At 43.8% G+C, this 24311-nt stretch overlaps 1 protein-coding gene across 4 annotated transcripts in view; it reads right to left on the bottom strand.

Moving 5' to 3' along the window:
• The window catches only part of Ptprg (protein tyrosine phosphatase receptor type G), a 682360-nt gene that overhangs the window by 111703 nt on the left and 546346 nt on the right, over positions 1–24311 (bottom strand). For 3 of the 4 annotated variants that reach the window (XM_021181278.3, XM_021181279.3, XM_029468957.2), the window contains exons 7-8: positions 20017–20174; positions 7626–7818 (exon numbers count right to left, since the gene is read on the bottom strand). In XM_021181278.3, coding sequence (XP_021036937.1) covers positions 7626–7818; positions 20017–20174 — 351 coding nt within the window. Of the gene's footprint in view, positions 1–7625; positions 7819–20016; positions 20175–21902; positions 22187–24311 lie in introns of those variants that run through there. The other variant, XM_029468961.2, reaches the window with a different exon arrangement.

Below are 24311 nucleotides of genomic sequence, written 5' to 3' on the forward strand. Positions count from 1 at the left end.
AATACACACTGGTGAGGACTTAAGAGGGGGAGGCTCCACCCTCAATAAGGGACCAATGTAGCTCCCCAGGATAATGAACAAGTTTTTGGGAAAGCGGGCAGTTAGAGGGCAGGCCAGCTTTGTGTCTTCTCTCCTCTCAGCATACTCTCTTGCTGAAGTTCTTGAACTGGAACTTCTGGAGTCCCTTACCAGAGGCTGGGTAAGGTTACACACGCCTTACTGCTGTTTTTAAACAAATTACCCAGTCTTGAGTATTGTGCTATAGCAAAAGGAAACAGGCAATACAACAGGTTGAGAGAACAGCAACATTGGTGCCAAGCAATTAAAGGCATTCAACACGGACTTATACATTTACATTCTATGAGAGGAGTTATGGAATATTGGACATTTATCTAATTTGACCCTAGCATGTTCTGAGTTTTAAATCGAGCCTATACCTTGCTTTCCTCATACTCACTCTCAGGTTAAAATCAACAGCAAACCTACATTGTCTTCAGAAGAAGACAGTTAACTATCAACTCCGCGTGGAGCTGCATGGAACATGGGCCTTTATTTAACAAGTACCTGCCCTGAGAGTTTCTGGAAGCAACAAGAGAACTTTCTAGAAGGGTTTCTGGGAGGAGCAGCTGCCTCCATCGGAATAAAATGTAACGACTAGAGCTTCTCTTTACTAAGACAAAGCAAAGCTCATTAATGTGTTGGGTGGAGATGATTGAACTGAAAATAGAACAACATTAATATTTTCTCCAAAAATATCAGAAAACATTCCAATGTCAAACTCTACAGCAATCATGGATTTTCTCCTTTGTTTGCTCTTTTTGGCAGAAAATGTGATGTTCTGCCTCAATGTATTCGGGCTTAAAATCAGCTAGTTACTTATGGATATGTCTTTTAAAACAACTTTTAACCAAAACAGGAAGTAATCCTTTGCGCGGAGACTGCAGCTGAAAAAACTCAGCTCAGTAGAAGAGCAACACACTTTCTACAAATGAAGGTGTGAGTCTGTGACACTGAAGGGTACACAGTCAGTGTCCTCTCTATTTCCTCTGATTTTATTACATTATACAGTGTCACTTTAATTAAGCCATCAAATCAAATTATCAGATCAAGTGGCTTCGATTCCACTGCGGGGTGAACAGGTTTCGTTAAATTAATAAACCATATGTTTTGTGCTGCTGGAAGCAAAGTTATTTTCCTTCAATCACCATCCCAAATTTCTTCACAATAGAGTGTGTTCAGCACTTAATCACAGGATGCTCTTCCAGGGTCCCGGAATGGGCTGAAGAGTAACTGAAATGACAGCCCATTAAATCCTAAAGTCTATCCATGTTATTTACCGATAAAGGGCAGAGTAGCCAATTGGCCATCCCTCGAACAATTCCCAGACCCTAAATATTGTCTCCATTTTCTGGGATCAAGGCTTTGTGTTTTTTCTGTACGGCATCAGTTATGTCTTTCTTGAGCAACAGTGCAGGATTGGAGTGACCATTCCTCCCTCTTCTTTGGTATCTTGCATGACCATGTTGGGGCGGTAACAGGCTGCATTCTGTTGTCTCCCTGCTGGTATAACCAATCATCCTGACAGAGGACTGACAGGAGAGATGGGATGCCTTCCTTGGCACCCAACCAGCACTGTCCTCATTAAAGATCACAGCTATGGAACCAGGGCTAATGAGGGACTACATGCACTGAACTGAGGCTCTCATTATACCTCTGATGTGAAAGATGGCCAGTTGAAATAGTGTAAGTCGCTGACAACCAGGTTCCTAATCTCTAAATAGAATGTAAAAACCAAACAATTCATAGTTACTACTGCTACCATTGGTGGAGAGGCAACTGGGGATGGAAATACCTGTGTGTTGTGCATTTTCTACACATGGTCTACCACTTAACTATATCCCTAGTCTTGAGATATTCATTATTTACCTTTAAAAAAACATATACTTTCTCTATCTTACTGTGATATATTCCCTAAAGCAGGGACCAAAACTGAGTTCCCAGGACAAATCTGTTCTAGACTTTTTGTGTTAACTGAAGAGTCACTGGGAGATATTTTCTATGTCTGCTCATTTACATATTGACTATGGCTCCTCTCATGGCCCCCTGGTGGACGTGAAGATTGTAATTAGGATCTTTTGGCCTACAGAGTCAAGAGTATTCACTATCAGACACTCAGCCAAAAACGTTTAATGATGACTCCTGACTCAAATAATTAACTTACTTTTCTTTCTTCTGTAACAGTGCTACAGCAGATGCATGAAGCATTGCCTCTTTCATGAGGACTCAGAGCTTCTGATGGCGAGCTGCAAGAGAGTGCCAATCAGACAGGCTCTGTCCTTCCTGAATCTTCCAGGCACCTTCCTCTACTCTGGTAGCATCCAGACTATGCAGATGAATGGTGACTGGGATGCCTCTCCCTTGCATCACTTCATTCCTAAGTATCCCTAAGACCAACCATGGTCAGTTCCTTGGGCTGTGTGATGACTATGAGCAACCGCCAGTGGCTTCTACCTATGATGCTCTTGAATATACCAGTCAGCTCAGGTAGAAACAGAGGAGCATTTTGCCACCTAGAAAGCCATGGGCATTTACATATACATATAAAAGAAAGCCTCTTTAGTCATTAAGGAACTGAAAACAAAGTCCAAAGGGAAAATACATTCACTAAATTAGTGTGTCCAAAATATAAAAGATGCATAATAACAAGAGTTTTCAAGGATGGGAAGACACTGTACCCATTCTATACACTATTAATGACTCAGTAAATGGGTGCCGCTAATGTGGAAAACACAAAGCTGGCCCTCTCACCTACACACCTACAGATCTGGTATGAGACTTACGCCCAGATGTGAGAGCAGCTGCATTCCTTATAACCCCACAACAGAAAGCTCTAAGTGTCCAGGAAGCAATGGGTGAATATACAAACTGTAGTACACCCACATGGTACCATATCATTTGACCATATAACAGCATTTATTTCTGACTCATGCTCCCAGACATATTATGAAAAGTGGAAGAACCCAGAGATGCCCTCTGATATGAAATGTCCAGAATAAGTCTATCTAGACAGACAGAAAGCAAATTTGTGGTTAGCAGGGGGAAAAAACAAGTGGGTGGGGAAATTACAGAAAGGGGACTAGGTAAAGGTGGTGCAGTTTGTTTTTAGAACAATGGAAGCACTCTAGAAGCAGACAGCAGAGATGGTTGTACAACTTTCTGACCATGCCAAAGCCACTGATGTGGACACTTAAAGGTAATAAACCTTATGGTATATTAATTAAATATCAATTAATGTTTAATTGAGATTAATTTTTAATCTTATTAAAAACAAAGGGCCTGGAGAGATAGTTCAGTGGTTAAGAGCATCTGCTGATCTCGGAAGGGATCCAGATTCAATTCCTAGCACCAACATGGTGGCTCATAACCATCTTCAACTCCAGTTCTAGAGGACCTGATGCTCTCCTCTGGGCTCTGTGGTCACCTGCATACACACTGTACATATACAGGCAAGCAGACATGAGCACATACATGCACACACACTTAATAAGCCAAAAAAAAAAAAGAGAGAGAGAGTCAACTCAGCAATAAAAAGGAATCATCAAGAGATGCCTGTAGGAGCAGAGATAAATCCCCATCCAAACACCGTAGGAGAGAGGAAAACGTTACGGTTGCCTGGGACGTGGATGGGAAGAGAAGTGTGTATGGTCCATGGTGAAGGAAATCTTCTACTGCTGGACTGCAGTGAGTCACAGTCCTGCAACTATGAATCCTCCAAAGATAACCAAATGGTACATTTGCAGTGGTGGGGTTGATGTGCAAACCGAGCCCAGATCTTTTTTTAAATGTTGGGGGGTGGGGAAATGGAGTGCTGGGGTGAAGCTCAGCAGCAGAGAACCTGCTTAGCATGTGTGGGGCTCTGGATTTCATCTCCAGCATCACTCATAAATAGTGGGCAGAAGAGGGAAAAAGAATACCATCACTCTTGGAAACTGATAAAATGTCTAAGTGAAACTACACATTTCTCCAGTGGACAGTGTCTTCTTACAGACTGCCATTAAGAAGCACGCCTAAGAAGTTTTTACTCATTGAAATTTAGAAATGGATCGTGCAATCATGTATACAGTACATGTTTTCTGGAATAGTCATACATGAAATATAGTCCTAAGAATGAACAAACCGCTCCATGAAACACTCGCAATATCAGTGTGGAGTAAAGACACTAAAGATAGCTAGTCAGCTGACTCCACAAGCACGCCAGGACAAAGCCACTTTCTAGCAGTGGTGACCATGGGAATGCAGATCTAAAAGGGGCGTGGAGAACATCCTGGGATAATGGGGATGTTTGTTCCTCGATCTAAATCCTTATTACTCAGCTGTACTTAGTTGGTGGAGATGTATCACACTGTGCCTGTATTACATAGATATTTCTCCAGATGTGTATAAACAGTATTTACAGTGATTTCAGGGCTATTATGTCAAAATATGCTGCTTTAGGCTTCAAATTAAAGGGGTCTGTGAAATGCAAGTGTGTGTGTGTGGGGGGGGGGGGGCTTTCCTCATGGTGACAAAGCTCCTCCCAGAAACTCACTAATTAGGGAAGAGCCACTTGTACTACCTGAGAGGGAGTAGTATTCTCTCTCTTCTCTTCCTTTTAAGGATGGTGTACAAGTGCGTAGATCTGGGACTTACGTTCCCCCTTCTTATAGGTGATGGCCTATAGGGTACACATACTTCATTTTTAGGCCCTTCTATATTCAGTGAGAATGCAGCAGGAGGGAGGGGCATGGACAAAGGACAGAGTGACTAACACAGGAAGGAAGTCAGCGGGCAGGAAGACTGGAGACCTCTCCCTACTAGACTCATATGGGACACAGCAGAACCTGTGCAAAGAAAGCCACATTTCTGAATGGGGAAGACAGATGGGAGATATGGGGGTCATGACAATGGGGAGTAGCACTTTGAGGTCTCATTGCTAGCGGACTTACTAGTCCACTTACATTCCCAAGAGTACCTTCCTTAGTCAGCAGTCTCCATATCCACCATTGTCCCTGTGCCCCGGGTCCCCTGCTTTGATCTCTGATACCAGAACTTGTGAATTTCAACAGACGCCCTATGGACTCAGACCCCTGCCTATGACAAGTGTTCTGTACAGGAAAAGTTACCAGACCCTCGGATGGGAAACAGAAGGACTTCACTCTTCTGTAATGCTGAAAATCTAGACAGGATTGCAGATCTCCCTAGACCCCTCCCCTCCCTCTCTTGTTTCCTCTCTCACTATGGCCACTCTAAAAATACCAGAAATCCTTTGAATATTTACACATTGTAAGAGTTAACAATGGACATGATATTTGCAGTAGGCTTGGAGAATGAGGGACTGACTGTCCACATCCTACATTTAAGGTGTTGGCCACAGTCAGTGGAGGACCTTGCTTACTTTGACATGTAAATGGACCACCACCCTCCAACTTTCTTCAGTGACAGCTGCCATACAATCTCTCTGAACAGATCATCAATCTCTCACTCACACAGTCTCCAGGGAAGACTTACTGCCCTGTTCTCAGCAGTTCTGAGTTAGCGACTGTGTGTTCCTCTTGATCCAAATTTCCCATCCCTTGCAGGACCTTTGTACAGACTTCTCACCAAGAGTGGGCCCAGGAGCAGTCTCCTTTCCCAAAGTTCTCTGTGGAAAAGCCTTCAAGTTCAGTTATTTTTAGCAAAGTTTAAAAAGTTAGCCCACGTGAGAATTTTGCAATGACAACCCAGCCTGAGGCATCTCATAGGTTTGTGGGCATCTAAATTGTCCTGCTACTAGCAGTAGCTAGAGACTCAAGCCTTTCGTGGGGACCCCAGGCCAGATCAGCGTCTTTAATAAACCACAGACAGACATCTTTCCTCCTTCCTGCTCCCACCCTCATAATGCTGTGCTAAAGACTGATGTCAGGGCCTTGTTCCACAATCACAGCCATCTTCTTTCAGGTCCTTGATTGGTTTAGGAACTTAGAAAACAGGCTTATTAGTGTTAACAAGTACAGGAGTTTGTGGACTATAATCTCATGCTTCTGGACCTGCCAAGCTCATGTGCTGGGGACATTCTTAGAACAAACTCGCATGCTGCTTTCCACACCACAGAAAGCACAGTCTGCTTTTCTTGCTGATGAACACATGAGTTCTCCCAGGACACTCAGTTGGGAAATAGCCATGTCCTCACACCAGCACAAATAAATAGTTTGTTGCCCCCTCCACCACCTCCAGGACTAGGGCTTTGAGCAGACATATTTCTCGGTGTGCTTTGTAAGAAGCAAGTCACAATTACAATAAGGCTGAGAGGAAGAAGGAGGCTCCTGGGAGAGGAACACATGTAGATTTCACATAAGAAAGCAGAGATATAAGATGTCAGCAAGTGATGTACACATCCTTACCAGTTACTAAGACCACCTCTTCAATGGTTTAAGAAGCTAGTGGTTTCTGGGGGCCGTTCAAAGCTACATTGCACCCCTTGCTTAGGATGGGAGCAAGCCGGAAGGCTACATGCTTCAAGGACTTCAAAGATGCTGGGGTTTCAGTTCAGGGAAATGCCCAATAGGTAGGATAGGACTGGGAATCCTATCCTATGTGGCTCAGCTGTAGTGTGCTTCAACCCAATATGCACAAAGCCTTGAGCTCCATCTCCAGCACTGCATAAACTGAAAGCACGATGGCTTATAATCTCAGCCCTTAGGAAGCAGAGGCAGGAAGATGGGGAGTTCAAGGTCATCTCTGCCTGCTTTGCAAACCTGAGGCCGGCTTTGACTACAAGAGACCCTGCTTCAAAAACAAACAACATAAAACACACAAGTAAGACATGAGTTTGATTTAACAAGAGTTTCATTTAGACATTATTAATTCATTTGGAAGTATAGAATAAAAATAGAGAGAATGACTGATCTATTCCTGCTAGTCAAAGGGCAATTTTAAGTAAATCTAACCAAAATTATTCCCACATCATTTCTATTTATTGTCTAGACAAATTTCTTTTAGCAGAGAAACATATGTTCTTAACACCAAGTTCTAATTTTTGGCTGACTGTGAACTATTTCTTCAAATTTGTGTGTGTGTACGTACCTGTGTGTGTCTGTGTACATGCCTGTGTATCTGTATGTATGTCTGTGTATCTGTGTGTATGTATGTGTATGTGTGTGTCTATGTATCTGTGTGTATCTACCTGTCTGTCTGTATATCTGTGTATCTGTGTGTGTGTGTCTGTGTATCTGTGTGTGTCTGTCTGTGTATCTCTGTGTGTGTATCTATGTATCTGTGTGTGTCTGTGTATCTGTATGTGTTTGTGTATCTGTGTGTGTGTGTAGGGGTTGACAAACAATGTCTCCTTCAACTTTTCTCTACCTTAGTTTCTGAGATAGGGTCTCTCCCTGAGCCTGGAGCTCACTGACTAGGAAAGACCAGCTGCTCAGTGAGCTCTGGACACTCTACAGTCTCCATAAGCCAGATCTACTCCCAGAACTAGCTCACAGGTGCACGCTACCAAGTCTGGATTTTATGTGAGTGCAAAGAACAAAATTCTCTTTATAGTTTAAAACCGTGATAAAGAACCCCCCTTCTTCAGGCTGGAACACTTGATTAAAATTCACCTTTAGAGGCTTCTGTGCCTAGTGGGTTGTCCAAGAAGTCTGCCAGGTCATGGTTCCAGGCATCCCGGACAGCAGACTTTGACACCACTCTGTCATTCAGAGCCTGTTGTGGTCGGAAGTTATTTCTCAGGTACTCCACTGACTTGACATGGTCTTGCTGCTCCGTGGTGAAGATAGAATAAAAAGCCTCAAGCTGAACAAAGAACCAGAAGGAAAAGGAGAAAATTTCAGTTAGTAAGGCTCTGTGATGCAAAGGATATGGGGTGATCAGATCAGAGGCGGCTAGGCCGAAGCTGACCTTCTACCTGGTGGGAGGCCCACACACACACACACACACACACACACACACACACACACACACACACACACACCTTCTGGAATCAGCATCAGTGGCCGAACTCTCTGTCTTGGCTGCTAATGGGGCCGTTCTCATCTGAGAGTAAGGACTCTTAGCCCTCTATGCTGTCTGCAGATTTCTCCAGCAATACTTTTAGTACTATGGGAAAGAGCACAGACTTGTGGTGAATCCTGGAGGTAAAGTACCTAGGTATGAACTAGAGTCCTGTGCATGCTGCTTCTAGAGCTGCTCCACTCTCCTTATATAAAATGGTGGTCATTGTAATAGTGCTCACCTGATAAGGTTTTGAACAACAAGGTTTGTGACAGAATACTTTTTCCTTATACACACTAACATTCAAAGTACACACTAACAAGAGTAGTGGTAATTTAATTCTTTATTATTCACAGCCTCTGTGGACATACTACAAATCAAATTCAGCCAACTTATGAAGATGCTCAATGCCTAATGTGTGGCTAAGTTCAATTGCCCAGTTCTAAATTCACCAGATGGCTAGTCACAGACAAATTACTCAAGCCTTGTAAAAACTCAAGCTTCCTTATCAGTAAAATGCCTATAAATATGGGCTCTATTGTCTAGGATTCCTGAAAAGATGAAATCTATATGGGTTACCCAGAACACAATAGACATTTAACAAAGATCAGCGATTGCCAGATCAGTATGAAAAAACATCTTCCACAAAACACTGATAAAACTTTTTAAGAAAAGCAAAGAAGAAAACTTCAGCATCCCACAACCATATACTGACCATCAAGAGGGCGTCTTTGTAGCCCTGAGCACTGCATCATTAAGAAAGGTCAGTGTTCTGTTCACAAGGATAGAGCATTGACTGGCTGTCACAATTGCTCTCATCAGACCACAAAGATAATCTCGTCACAAAGAAAGGCGATAAGCAGAGGGCTAGAAGCTGCTGCCCGTTTCAGGGAGCCAGGTGGCTGGCAATCAATACTAGTATGTAATTTTTTTTTAACAATCATGGGCTCGAGAGATGCTCTGCCATTCAGAGCACTAGCTGCTCTTCCACAGGACCCTAGTTCAATTCGTAGCACTCTCAGGTCAGATAAGAACTGCCTGTAACTCCAGTTCCAGGGGATCTGTACTCTGCAGGCATCACATGCACTGGTTGCACTGACACATGGAAGGAAAACACCTATACACATAATAAATACATACAAGAATAAAACTATTAATGCTCTCTGGAGCTTTGTAGATTCTGAGAAGGGGGCCATCTACAAGCCTGGGCTGAACACTCTTAGCTCAGAGACCAACCCAGACAATGGCCAGCTGCTAAGAACCAGAAGCCTGCATCCTTCACTGAAAAAGTGCGGCCCTCCCAGAGAGATTGCAGCCAACCAACCATTTACTAGACTCTGTTCTCCTCCATTGGGAGCCCTGTGATCCATCCAATAGCTGACTGTGAGCATCCACTTCTGTGTTTGCTAGGCCCCGGCATTGTCTCACAAGAGACAGCTATATCTGGGTCCTTTCAGCAAAAGTACCCAAGGAGCTAAAGGGAACTGCAACCCCATAGGTGGATCATTATTATGAACTAACCAGTACCCCAGAGCTCTTGTCTCTAGCTGCATTTGTATCAAAAGATGGCCTAGTAGGCCATCACTGGAAAGAGAGGCCCATTGGACTTGCCAACTTTATATGCCCCAGTACAGGGGAATGCCAGGGCCAAGGGGTGGGGGTGGGTGGGTGGGGGACTGGGGGGGGAGTGTATTGTGGACTTTTTGGATAGCATTGGAAATGTAATTGAGGAAATTACCTAATAAAAATAAACAAATAAATATTTATGATCCAAAAAAAAAATAAATACTAATGGTTTAAGGGGAAAAAAAAAACAAACTAGACTCTGTTCTGTGGAGGTGTGAGCCATTACACTGCAAACAATTAAAGAGGCTGAAACCCTCCAGGCCAGTGATGCCACAGGCTTGACAGGATGACCAAAATCAGACACACACACACACACACACACACAAAGACATACACACATATACATACAAATACACACATACACAAACACACATAAAAACATACACATATACACACAAAGGAGGGGGGAAGGAACACATGGGTTTCTGATTTTCTCAGAGAAAATGACTTCCTAAAACTTTATAAATGGAATTAACAAAGCTCCAGGTAAAGACCAACCCTAACGATGAAAAGACTGGAGAATCAGTGCCGTGAGGAAAGGCCATAGGAGGGAGAGCTGTCCAACCTGAAGAAAGGGCAAGCACTGCACAATCTGACTAAGGCCTTACACGTTAAAGCTGTTAACCAGCTCCTCTCCATGTCCAGAGAAGGCCAAGTAACAGGAATGTGGCTTAAATTCAGTTCATGGAGATATGAGTTGAATAAAGGCGTGGGCTCTTCATGTTCAGGGTGGTTTTGGATTCTTGACTTTTTTCTTTTTAACCATGAACTGGGCTCTCACACCAAGACAGACAGGCAGTGTGGAAGAGACAGTTGTCTGTTGGGAAGAGCATTAAGCTTTGAGGAGCCAAAAGAAGAGAACCTAGGAGACAGTCAGCCACACAGCACTGCACCTTGTTTGTTCTCTAGAGTATGTGTTTCCTTCTTGGCTAGTACTTCCTTCTAAAAAGTTTACTTCTGAAGCTTCGGGGAAAGAATTAGTCACACAACTGTAAAAAGAGGCAGTTGTGAATTAAGCGCAAAAGTGCCTCCGTTTAAATTGCTCTTACAGCTTAATGACATGCTATGGCTTAAAAGCTCAAGATGCATCCCTGCCATTAACTCAGCTCTCCTGGCAGACATTGAAGGAAGGCTGTGACGGCGCTGAGTGAACTGATGACCTGGGTGATATTATATTGTCAACTGGATCATAGCTTCACTTGACAGTCACACAAAAGGGTTCACGCAAGAGGACAGGCGGAGCAGGCTTATCAAATGCCTTTAGTAGTTTGGCAGTATTTGTTAAATGCAGTCTTTCCTCTGAAAGGAATGGAAATTGCTGGTGGTCCATCCTTTTGGTAATGGCCACAGTTGGTGACCGAGTAAAAACCTCCCTAATTTTTGGATTGGGGGAAAGTCTGCATGTTTCACTTTGCCAGGAGAGAAAGAAATCACCTGGGCTAGAACTCTCCTGATCCATCCTTACTTATATTTTAGATTGTCCAGGGAAAGCCACAAGGCAGAGGCTATGGAGCTGGATGACACCCAAGCCAGAGGACATGTTCCTCTCGGCCTTTGACCAGTGCGCACGTTTGATGCTTGATTTGTTGGGACTTTCCAGATCTGGTTAGAAGTGAAACAGTGATCCTTTTAAAATGGACAATGGGGCTCTGGAGAGATGGCTCAGCAGTCATGACACTGGTTATCCTTGCAGAAGACCGAGGTTCAGATCCCAGCACCACATGCAAGCTCACAACCACCTACGATTGAGTTTCATAAGACCCAGAACCTTCTTCTGGCCTCATGAGCACCAGGAATAAACGTGGTGCAAATGCATATATGCAGACAAAGCATTCATACATATAAACTAAAAGTAAATCTTATGTAAAACAGTTGTACACTTGATCAACATCCACCACTGGTTCCATACCACCTCAATCTCTCACTCTTAATGTGGGTGAGAGTATGCCAGGGATCAGGCCTGTGCCCCATTCTTAACACTTGAAACTTCTGTTTTCAGAGCCTGTTTGACAAAGGTGTGGTCACGGACATCTTACATACTCTTCCTTTGTTTGTGTGCACCATGTGTATGTATAAATGTATGTGCACGTATGTCTGCCTGCAGGAAAAGGTAGAGGTCAGTGGTTGATGTCAGGGGCCTTCTTTGACCATTCTCCACTTCATTTTTTGAGAAAGCATCTCTAAAGCCTGGAGGTCACCAATTCTGCTAGACTGGATGACAAACAATGCTTAGCAATCCTGTCTCGGCCTCCTCGGTGCTGGGATCACAAGCGTGTGTATCTGGCTTCCTGAAAGGTTACTGGGGGATCCAAATTTAGGTCCTCATGCTTTCAAGCATTTCACTTACAACCTGTCTTACCTCTTCCCCAAGCATTCTGTACTTCTGAGTCTTTACAGTACAACAGAGATAACGTTATTTATGTCATGTGATTTTCCTCTTTAATGGGTTTCTCTATATAAAGTGCTTGAAATAGTTTCTGATGAAAGAAAATATTCAATAAATATTGTTGTCACTATAATTATTTTATTTTTTAAGGACTGTAGCTAATGATAACTGTAGTATGTGATTATAGCAATGGAATATAGCTTATCTATTCTTTATTTTATAAAACTTACTTTATACAAGGTAGTTCATTAAACACCTAAAAAGGTTGATTTTTAAACTCACCTTTGGCCTAAAAAACAATATTAATAATTAGCAATATTGTTATAACAGTGTGGTGGTTTGAATGAGAATGGCCTCCATAGGCTCATATTTGAATGTTTGGTTTTCAGTTGGTGGTCTGTTTGGGAAGGTTAGGAGGTGAGGCCTTGTTAGAGGAGTTGCAGGTTTCACAAGCCAGTTCGAGGTCACTTCCTCAGACTTATGTTTAAAATGTAAGCCCTGAGCTATGCTTCAGCACCAGGCCTGTCTGTCTGCTGCCATGCTCTCTCCCATGATGATCATAGACAAAGCTTCTATAACTGCAGGCCCACAATGAAGTACTTTCTTTGTGTAAGCTGCCTTGGTCATGGCATCGCCCCACTGCAACAGGACAATGACTAAGACAAGCACTGACACCAGCAGCTAAGACTTTCTAAGCTCTTATGACATGTAAAGGACCACACAAAAAGGAACAGGTGCTTGGTGACGTAGTCATCAGAGAGGCCCGGAGAGGTTGGGAGTATGGTCATTGTTCATAGCCTGCCTGTGTGTTACTGAAACCAGTAAGGAAACTGGTCCTTGAGACATTACAACTGCCCCAAGGTCATAAAAGGTAAAGTAAGGATTAGAAAGCCATGACTGAGTGGCTCAGCTTCTTTCAACCATACATGTCGAACTCAACAAGTCCATAGCACGATTCAGCAAATGAGAAGCCAGTGGTGGGGGCAGTACCAATACATTCCCAGTAATTCCTGTTTACTAAGTCCAAGGCCAATTCAGTCAGGGGACCCAACGTCATCTATCTGTCCTCTTTTGTGTTCTGAAAGGAAACTACATAGGGCCAACTGGGTGGCATGAACAAGATGTCAGCCAAGAAGGGAAATCTTCTGCACATCCCAAAGCCCTCACGTCTGTCCCCTGAGCCATTTCCAGGAGGAGGCTGGATTTATCTTACCTTTAATGTAACTAATGAAGTCTTTATCATTTAGTAAAAATAAATGAAAGTTTTTATTTCTATAATATCAAACTGACTTTTTAACTTTTGAAGTGAGTGTGTAAAATACTTCTTTCTTTTATCCCTGCTTGGGGAACTATAATTGCATTTTAACTGGTACTGCTACAAGAACAATTTTAACCTTGAATCGCAAATGTGTTGGCTGGAGGTATATATAAATCATTTCAGCTTCGTTTTTATTATAAAAGTATTTCAGAGAATAATTAGTTTTTAATCTGTCAGTTTGAATCAAAGGAAAGTTGAAATCTATTCATTCCATGTCCACAAGATGTGGGGAGGGGGGCATGAGGCTGAAGGGGTGATATTAGTGAAAATAGAAAGTAATAGAAATAAGAGCCATTAGACACTGGTCAGAGCAGTATTTGAAGGGGTAGGTGTACAGCAGAAATTCAAAACAAGCACAGTCCATGGTTAACACAACTAAAACCCAGGGAACAGGGTGGGCCCTGCTTTGCTGCCTCATTACAGAGTGGACAGTGGCAATCAAATATTACGCCCGATAGCCCTGAGCATCTCAGGCTGTACTTTTGAACCACTGCTGCAAAAAATGAAACTGAGACTCACTAGCTATATGCCAGGCCACATCCTTCCCGGGGCTCAGAGACTTTTACAGCAAGGCAAGTACAGAAAGGCCTTCTCCATAAAGAAAAGGCCTTCAGATAATTAACTAGGAAAGCACTCTCTTTTGGACGAATGATGACATCTTTGGGTAGCACGTGGTGTTGGAAAGGATGCTCCTGGATAACTGACATACTAGTTCTCATGACGCCTTCACCATAGCAGCCAGGAGCTACGCATGCTTGTCCCTTAGCTCACACACACTGGGATAACATTTCAGGTTAAATTCTATATTAAAATCGATTTTCTGAGCCGGGCGTGGTGGCGCACGCCTTTAATCCCAGCACTCGGGAGGCAGAGGCAGGCGGATTTCCGAGTTCGAGGCCAGCCTGGTCTACAAAGTGAGTTCCAGGACAGCCAGGGCTACACAGAGAAACCCTGTCTCGAAAAACCAAAAAAAAAAAAAAAAAAAAAAAAAAAATCGATTTTCTGTTCTTATTTATATTTTAAATATACCCACTATAGAACTTAAACAAGATACATGGCTTGCTTTGTTTCTATGGGATAGGGCTGTCACTTGGGTATGGTAATCAATTAATAAGGAAATCAGGAAGACTACTAATGATCCTTAAGCTGCTTCCTCTCATGTCAAGCACAGGTCTGCACATTTCACCTCTATTATCATTTTATCTTCATCATTTTATGATGTGGAAACAGAGGACAAGGTAGAGAAAGTTATCTGAGAAATGGGGCAGGAAGAGAACTCTCAGTTTGAAGGCAGCCTGCCTCTAAAGCATAGCCTTTACCTACAGAAACATGCTTAATTACCATGACAGGCAGACGTGCCAAAGAAGGGCAGTGCAGATAAACCTTCCCTTTCCAACCTGTCTCACTGATTAAAAAATAATAATAACAACAATTAAAAGCCAAATGTTCAAAGCAGACTAATTAAGACATTTAGAGTTATTGCATAAATCGGTATATTGCTGCATAGCGGAGAGCATACACCCAAAAATTATACTCATGGTAAAGGGCTGGAGGGATGGCTCAGTAGTTAAGAGCACTCATCACCCTTACAGAGGTCCTGAGTTCAATTCCGAGCACACCCAGTGTCTCGTTCTAGTCTGTAACTCCAGTTCGAGAAGACTCATTGTCATCTTCTGGCTTTCCCAGGTACTAGGAATCCTGTTTGTCTAGTACAGATACATATGTGTAGGCAAAATACCCACACATATAAAATTTAACTATTAAGACAAGATCGTGCTGGAGAAAAACCATAGGTAATGCCGCATTTTAATGGACAGGACAATCCACTCCAGTAATGACAATGGGCAAAAAAGCATCGTTTGTAAAACTCTCCTGCAGGATGGACTGAATCCACATTAGAATAATGCCTTCTGGACTCTGTGCGAGAGAAAGTGCTGAACAAGATATACACATGGATGGAAGCTTAGGGAAAGACTGCAGACACCTGACTCCAGGCACTGCTTCCATTCCTTGGTACTGCCAGACCCAGGCTGCAATTCTGTATGGATGATAAGGAGATGGCAGCATTTTATTTCCCATTTTCTCTCCTCTTATCCCCTGGTCCGTGTGTGTGTGTGTGTGTGTGTGTGTGTGTGTGTGTGTGTGTGCATACCCACTCACTCAGGAATCTGAGGCTGATGTCAGGCATTGATCATTCTCTATCTCTTTGCATCATATTCACCAGGACAATCTCCCTCAGTCAAACGCCAAGTATAGCTAGTTTTGGGGACCAGCTTGCTCGGAGGATGACCTATTCCAGCCTTACATGGTTGGTAATTACAAGCGGGCCACTGCACTCACTCAGCATTTTTGTTTCCAGGGATGCAAACTTTGGTCCTCACACTTGCGCAGCGAGTGTTTTTACTGTTGAATCACATTTCTTCCCAGGCCCATGGCTTTGCCTAGTGTTTACGACGGATGTCTACTGGAATCTCATAACCTATACTGACTTACTGGTCAGCCCAGGTGTCTAGGCTCCACCCAAACTGAACACATTTGGATCTACATTATCATACAAGAGAGAGGCCAAGGTCACTGGCTAAGAGCTGGCTAGAATGCCAGTGTAGGTTCACAGGGCAGAGTAAAAGAGGCAAGTTAAGAACCTGCTTGTGTGCTCTGAAAGCCTTTAAGGAAATCCATCTCCCCAGCTCCTGCCACTGGGTTGATCAGCACATCTTACAAAGAACTCACTTGCTCACTGCTTGCCCATACTGATGAGAGAAAAGATAAGAGAGGGAGGCTTCTGAGAAACAGCAGACCAGCACCTGAAATACTGGGCTGGTTTTTTTTTTTTTTTTCTGACAGAGGCAGTTGTGGAATTCCTAACCACTCAGCTTTTCCAAATTGGCCCATGTGTCCCTGAAATCAGCGCTCTCTGCTAGCTTCAGAAAGAACACTGGAATCTGAAGTTTTGAAGCACTAATATATGGATGGACACTTTTCTCCTGGGGTGTGGTGTCTGTGTGTGGCAGGGTGTGTGTGTGATGCAACTGTGGCCTCTATACGATGGCTAGCAAGGAGCCAGTGCAGCCACAGAGACAGAAACCTGTCCCTTCCCTGGGAATAGACAGCAATGTAGGGTGCAGGGTCTGATAAAAGTGGAGCCCTCTGCAGGCAGTTTGTAATGAATTAGAAAGCAAGTCCGAGTTCTTTTTCTCTGTTTCTTTGTAACGCAGTCCCTTCCAGGGAAGGCAAACACCTGCATTCTTCTCCTCATGTCCTTGCTCTAGAGCTGTGACAAGCACAAAGGCATGACAAAGCACTTTCTAAAAGCTCCAGTTTCCAAATGTCAAAATGCTTGGAATTCACAAACACTTCTGCAGATATCCACTCCCCGAAAGCGTGTGTTTTATTTGAGTCTATTAGATAGCTGTAGCTGCCAAAACAACACAGTATGTTGATGGCCTTCAAATCCCTGAGCTCGCCAACGTCCACCCCTCACTACAAAAAGAAAAAAAAAGTGGGCAAATCTTAATTTCAATAGCTCAAGCATTTAAATATTTGAAGACAGAAGCATTTATCTTAAGTAAAAAAAAAAAGAACCCTTTTGAAAATCAACTACACTTTTTCCTCAACCCTCCAGAAATAAATATTTGGACTAATTTCTTTAAAAACAAAACAATGTTGGCTTCACCATTAGGAAGAAAACTCATCTCTATTTCATTTTCTCCTCACAGCTGGCAGATCCTGTTCAGCAACCAAATTGCTAGCCCTACCTTTTCTGTCAGAGTGTGAATTAAAAAGAAAAACATCCTCAAAGGAAAATGACTGCTCTCAGCAGAAAAATTCAGGATAGCCTGGCACCATGCCACCTAGCTTTGCCCAGAGGATAAAGGGCTGCCCTGCCTGGTCTCCTTCTCCAGTTCCTGCTCCATGTAACTGGAGACAGGTCGACACTGGATGTCTTCGGGCACTACTCGGCACCTCCTCGATTTGTTGAAGGATGGGCAAGTGGCAAGGCCAGACTGTGGTTGGCTGAGTTCTCAGAAACATCTTCAGGAATCCTTTCTTGATAGAAAAACTGGCTTTAGCCAGCTATTGCCAGCTCTTGACCTCAAGGGTCAACTAGGACTAGTGCGATCAATCATAGTGGACCATGGAACCAGACCAAACAAGCAGGGAGCTGAGCTCTGCCAGAGTACAGGATCAGTTCCAAAGCCATGTAAGAAGCTTTCTGATTGGAGAGACCTCTGGATGCAAGACAGATGAAACACCAGGCTTCACTGTCTAGTTAGAAGTCAGTCCAACACAGGAAGGCTCACACAGCCTCACCTTGAAGCACCCTGACTATTGCTTCTCCAAGTACACTGTTTGCTTGGATGTACTGAAGTGGTCATCTCTGTTTGCTATAGCCACGGCAATGCCCAAGCAGAGCATCATCTGACTGTCTACTCCCTATTCTCTACCCTCTGCCTTGCTTTAGGAGAATCTCTGGACCATCCCCCAAGATCAAAGCCTTATTTTACCTATGTTCTTAGTTAAGTACTGTAGAGTAGAATAGAGTATTGTTACTCTATTCTAGACCCCCCCCCCGCCCCACTGCTGCCCAAAGCTTGGCTGGGTAGGGAAGGGGCCATATGAACAGAAGAGGCTTACAGGAGTCCCTCACTTCAGATACTACTGGTCAGTGGCTCCTTCCAGTATCTTTCTATCTTATCCATTGCTCTTGGCCCTACACATAAGGCCTCTTACTATTTTTTCCCGGTACAAGTCGAGGCCTTTTTTAAGATTACATTTACTTGTTTACTCTGGAGGGCTGTGCATATGGAAGGCAGAGGACAGTGTGTGGGAGTTGCTTCTCTCCTTTCATCACATGGACCCTGAGGACTGAACTCACGTCATTAGGCATAGCTGCAATCGGCTTTCCCACTAACTCCTTTGCAGTCTGTAGGCTGAACTCTTGATAAAGAACGAGTACTTTCCAAAAAGTGCTCCTTTATTCTGTCACTGCTCAGGGGGCAGCTGAAGGGCCCTCAGGCCACAAGTGGCTTACTTTCCTCAGCCAGGGTACCAATACCACTCCAGTTTTACCAGTTTCTTCCTGTGATTAACTGCTTGGTCTGAATCCTACCTTTCAAGGAGACCATCTCAGACCCAAGCCAGAAGAAAGGAGGGCAGCAGTGGGTTAGAAACACTTGGTTTGTGATTGTATATGAAAACTGCGGGTCTCCGTACAGCACCCAATGCCTCCGTCCATACCCTGATGCCCTGTGTGGGCCATGCTAGGGCACCATCCATCTCTTAATGCTTTTGCATCACTGATCCAGTTGACACATGTAAGGAGCCTGTTCAGAAACAGCTTGATTGTCTTAGATAGTCAGTGCCCCGGAAGGCTCACATGTACCATGTCCCAGCTGGTGGCACTACTGAGAAATGGGAGACAGGATCAAGTGGATGCCAACTTCTCTAAGGCTTGCCCCAGGAAGGTCACAAGTAATACTGCTTTGATATCTTGCCCCCACTTGTTCTTGCTGCCTGCTGCTCCCAGCTCATCGTGTCTTGCCTCCCAGGACCAGAGCAGTGAATCCAGACAAGGGGACTAAACCCCCAGGAACTGCGTCAAAGGGAAACTTCAGTCCTTCCCATTGACTGTCTGGATATTCTGACAGTGGGGAGGAGTGGGGTTGGAAAGCCCAGGCAGGGAGGTGGTTTGCTCCACTTGGTGCATACAGATCTCTTTTCTCAACTGTTGTAGGCCGAGTGCTCAGACTCTGATCCTGAAGATAGACATGTGGCTTGATTCCCAGATGTGTGATCAATCCTTGAAGGCACCTACATTCCACGTTCTCTTCATTGCTACCATAAAATAGTGTATAAACAATACTGACCTAAGACCATGACTGGAGATTCACACAGGAGGAACTGATATGCCTCGGACACAAGCTACCACTGTGGACTAGCAATTATTTCCTCAAGACCAAATCCGAAGCAATACCTCACTTCACATCTGCAATTCTCAGTGGGTAATCTTCATCTGAGAAATATTTTTTCCAAGTCTAAAGCTTATTGTTTATAGAATTGTTTTACAGAGTTTGTTCTTTGACATGCTCATACATGTATAATATGGATTCTGAATATTGTAACCCTGCATACTTTCTAGTATCACATCCCTAGTATTCTCTCTCCTCCCTACAGATTCCTTTCCCACATTCCTTTCTTTTTACCTATTTACTTTAAAGCCACTGAGTTTAGCCAGGACTATCTCTGTGACCATGGGTTTGGAACTGTTTGTTGAGCCTTGTGAACTCCTTGCAGGGCTGAATACAGTGACTGCCCTATCTCCAGAATCCATCAGCAGCCAATGGTTCAGTAGGATGGGCGGGACCCTGTAAACCTCTCCTGGATCCATGACTGACTGCTGATAGGCCCAGTCAGTGCAGGCACAGTGCTTGAAGCCATGGATGTTATGGGATCCTGATTAAACTGGCTATGTTATACCCAGAAGAGAGCATTGAGAAATCCTATTTTATAATCTGCTATTCTTGGATTTAAAACTATATGTTGGAAACAGTAAAGAAATCAATAAAAAGCAAAGTTAAACAAAAACCCATACTAACCATATCTAGTAACAGTAAATACTCAACACAAACCTAGTCAAGGCAGAAAGCACAAATGAAAGCAGACTGCTTACCTGGTGATAGGAGATGGGAACAGGCCTCCGGAAGACAATCCACTCCACTATTTCACTACAGGGTGGCGTAGTCAAGGAGCCTGTGTACCTGTAATAACTCCCCAGGGATGCGGGCAGGAGGTCTCGGAGAATGAAAGGATCCAGGAAGGTCTCCTTCTCTGTTTGGGAAGAGAGGTAAGAAGGTCCTCAGAGAATGTCAGTATCATGCCTCAGACACACAGCTCAAACCCCAGCCCCCAGCCCAGGCCTTTCCTCAGATGCACAGATCTGGTGGCAGGAAGGCCTCAGAAAACAAGGCAGCAAGTCCCAGATGTGTGATGGAGAGGGCAAGGTTCCCCAATCAGCTAGGTGCAGCAGTCCCTCCCTGCTTGCAAGGAGTCAGAACTCCCGAACAGTGACAACTGACATGCCCTGCAGAAAACCCCATCCCAATCTTGCTTTATTTACCAGTCTGGCCTTCTCTGTGTAGTCCCTATGAACTGCTAATGAGTACAGAAAGCTTGGGACGAAATGAGACAACTGCTACAGCAAACAAACAAACAAACAAACCAAAAGACCTCATCAAACCACCAGTGAGCTAATATGATGCTCGCCTCCCAAATGGGCCACATTCTTCATGATTTCAGGGGAGGAACAATGCTTAGCTTCCATAGTCACCCTGACTGAATTAAGAGACACCTAGGGCAGTTACTGTAGCGCACCTTTGGATGTGTCACTGAGAATGTTTCTAGAGAGGTGTGATTAGGGAAGGGAAGACCCTACCTACCCTAAATGTGGGTAGCTAGAGGTCAGTACTGAATAAAAAGAGGGAAGGGTGAAAGAAGAAAGCTTGCTGAGTGTTGGTATCTCGCCCATCCCTGTTTCCTACCTAGTCAGCTAAGACACGAGCAAGCAATCTCATGACTGCCACTGCTATGAGCAGCCCCCACTGTAACACCATCCATGATATAATGCATTGTACCTTTAAACTGTGAGCTAGATAAACCTTCTTCCCTTGCCAGTCAGAGATTTGGTCAGAAGAAAGGGAAAAGTGGTATCATGCAAGACCTATCCAGTTCCAAGTGGAACCTTGACAGAGCATGCCTCTGAACCTAAAAATGTCGGCCATAGAAAGAGGCTTAGAAGGAAGAAAGAAAGGGAGAGACAGAACAAGTGTCACACACACACACACAGGAGAGAGAGAGACAGAGAGAGAGACAGACAGAGAGACAGAGACAGATGGAGTAGAGAGAAAAAGAAGAGGTGAGAGGACCTGTACTCGAATAAAGAGTAACAATAAACTGATACAATGATCCTGGAATAAAGAGTAACAATAAACTGATACAATGATCCTGGAATAAAGAGTAACAATAAACTGATACAATGATCCTGGAATAAAGAGTAACAATAAACTGATACAATGATCCTGACAATAGCTCTGTGTAGAATGTAGGGCATGCTGCAAGGTGGAATCTATCTGCGGTTAAACAGCTTCAAAGAAGCTGTCCTGGGAAATGAAGCCAGGCATCTGAACGCCAGGAACCACCCAGCTCTGACCACCCACAGGACCTAAAAAGAATTAGATGAAAACTGGAGGGATGGGACATTTTAGGGCATGCAAAGCTGCTGAGGTATGCAGGAAGAATGTAGTGGATGAATTGTGGCCATGTCTGTGAGGTACTGTTTTTTGACTGATTGCAGCTGTGGGAGGCCAGGTAGGTCTAGACTATACAAGAAAACCAGTACACATGAGGAAGAGAGTAACCCAGCCGAGCAGCAGTGGTCCTCCAAGGTTTCTGCCCTGACTTCCTGCAACGATGAATTATGATCTATAGTGTAGGCCAAATGAACTCTTTCCTCCCCTAAGTTGCTTTTGGGTAGCACAGAAAAGCAAACAAGAAAACTGCCTTTTGAGTGCTGCTTCAGCTCACGAAGAAGGAAGCTGGCTGTAGATGTGGTCTGGGTGCTGCCCCCTTCTGCCTCATGTTGAAAGAACCTAGTGGGGAAATCCCCACTCAATTCCTGATTCGGCGCACACCCAAGAATCACGAACAGACGACCAACTTGATGTAAGAACACGAGGTAGTTTAATGACGGAGCTCCAGGCGGACACATATCTCCCGCAGGAGACAGAGGTGTTGACCACATGGTGGAGCCATAATGGTGGAGCTCCGGGTCAAAACTTATCTCACGCAAGAGACAGTGGTTTCGACCCCAAGGCTTGGAAGCTAGGGGCTTTTATAGAAAAGGGGTGGGGCTGGGGGAGGAATTGGCAAGGTTTCACATGATTGGTCCATTTAAACATTAACAGACTGTCAGAAAGGGCGGGAGATAGGGAGGCACTAGGCCAGTCAGGACATGTAACGATGGGCCTGCCCAGGCATGTCCTGGCCTGTTCTGCTATGTTCTCAGCCCCATCTTTCAAAGCTCACGAACAACTCTTTAGGCTATTTGACATAAATTACATGAATCACAGGTCTCAAGTTTTATTTCCTTTCAATGTGTTGATCAAGTGTCCTCTACGCCTTCTTATTTGTACATGCACTGTGTCATAGAGGACACCAGTGTCTATCCTACTGCATAACTGTGGGGGAGAGAAGACAGAAGGAAGTCTAGCCAGGGTATGTTCAGTCAGGGAAAGATCACCTGTGGAGAAAATGCTCATCTGAGAACTCCTGCCCTGCCTCAACCTATCCTGCTGGTTTCTGAGCTGTAGCCTCCCATAAGCCTGAAGCAGGCTAAGCCAGAACTTGACCTTGCTGCCACTAAGGAGATTATCTAGGGTGGAGTCTTCCTCCCTAGGTCACTCTATTGTTCTGCCACTGCCGCAGTTCCTCTTCAAGATACTGCTACCTGCTGAGAGCCCCCTTCCCCCCCCCATCTATTCCCAGAGACTCCCCCTATCCTGCACTCATCACCAGCAGCTGGTTCCAGGCTCCAAGGATGAATTGGTGGGAATGGACTCCGCCCTCCCCCTTTTATAAAGCGTGTCCGTCATTAAAAATTTGAACCTTGATCAGAACACTGTCTTGGTTCCATCTTCCTCTCGTTGCCTAGTTTCCCTCCTTTTTCAGCGCTGAGCTGCTATTCAGGTGTACCCGTCCTTGTGAGCCACTGGACAGCTCGCAACAATGAGCCACCATGTAGCTGCTGGGAATTGACTCAGGACCTCTGGAAGTCAGTACTCTTAACCACTGAGATATTTCTCCAGCCCCGAGAATTTCAAAAACAAATAAATAAAAAATAAGGGACCACTCAGTTCTGCCAGACACTCTCTGTTAGGAACTCCAGCTGACTGCTTCAATGAGGACTTCCTCAGTCAGCTTATATACCTGATTGACAATGTTTTGCTATCTACGTATCTGTCTATCTATTCATCTATTATCATGGAACTACCTTCTTTCTCTCTCTCTCTTCCTTCCTTCCTTTCTTTCTAACTATTCATCACCTAGCTAGCTATCATCATATAATCACCCATTTATAATTATACTTAATTATCTATCATCTATCTATCAATCATGTATCAATCTATCTAACATTTAACTATCTATCATCTACCTATCAGTTATCTATCTATAATTACCTGTCATTATCGTCTAGGTCAGTATCTATCTACTTACCTATCTATCACCTACAAACCTAACTATTATCTATTTATTATCTATCTACCTATCTATTATCTATCTATCTATCTATCTACCTATCAATCACCTATCAATTTATCGAACAATTAACCATCTAGCTATCATCTGCCTTCTATCACTTGCTGTTTATTCTGTTACTTTGGCTTACTGTATATTTAATAAACACATTTAAAACTGAAAATACAGCAAATGAATGTCATTCTCTGGACTAAATGGAATTATCTTATTATCCACCCTACCAGACTTCTAAGATTATAAGCCTTTCTTCTATCTACATCTTCAGAGAAGACCTGAACTTAAAATGGAGACAGCCCTCTTCATTGCACTTACAGATATCTTAAAGCTATCGAGGTCTTGCTAATGATTTGCCTGATTTCCTCAGTAGCTTCCACCACAGCTCCCAAGACATTGCTGGTGGCCTTCAAGGCTTTGAGCCACCCTCCAGACACAGCTATATGCCTGGAGCCACATCCCTCCCACAGTTTGACCATCTTACACTACTCACACAGAATATTCAGTGCAGTTATGCAGACACAGCATAACTTCCATACATCAGAAGTCTAGGAAGTCTAGATACCTGGCAGAAACTACAAGAATCCCAGTAGAAAGTAAATGTACTAAAGTCAACAAAACTACAGTATCCTCTACAAGAGATTCTAAAAACGACATCCT

This window comes from Mus caroli, unplaced genomic scaffold (genome assembly GCF_978045245.1).
Source record: "Mus caroli unplaced genomic scaffold, Mus_caroli_1 scaffold_12, whole genome shotgun sequence".
Classification (NCBI taxonomy): Eukaryota; Metazoa; Chordata; class Mammalia; order Rodentia; family Muridae; genus Mus; species Mus caroli.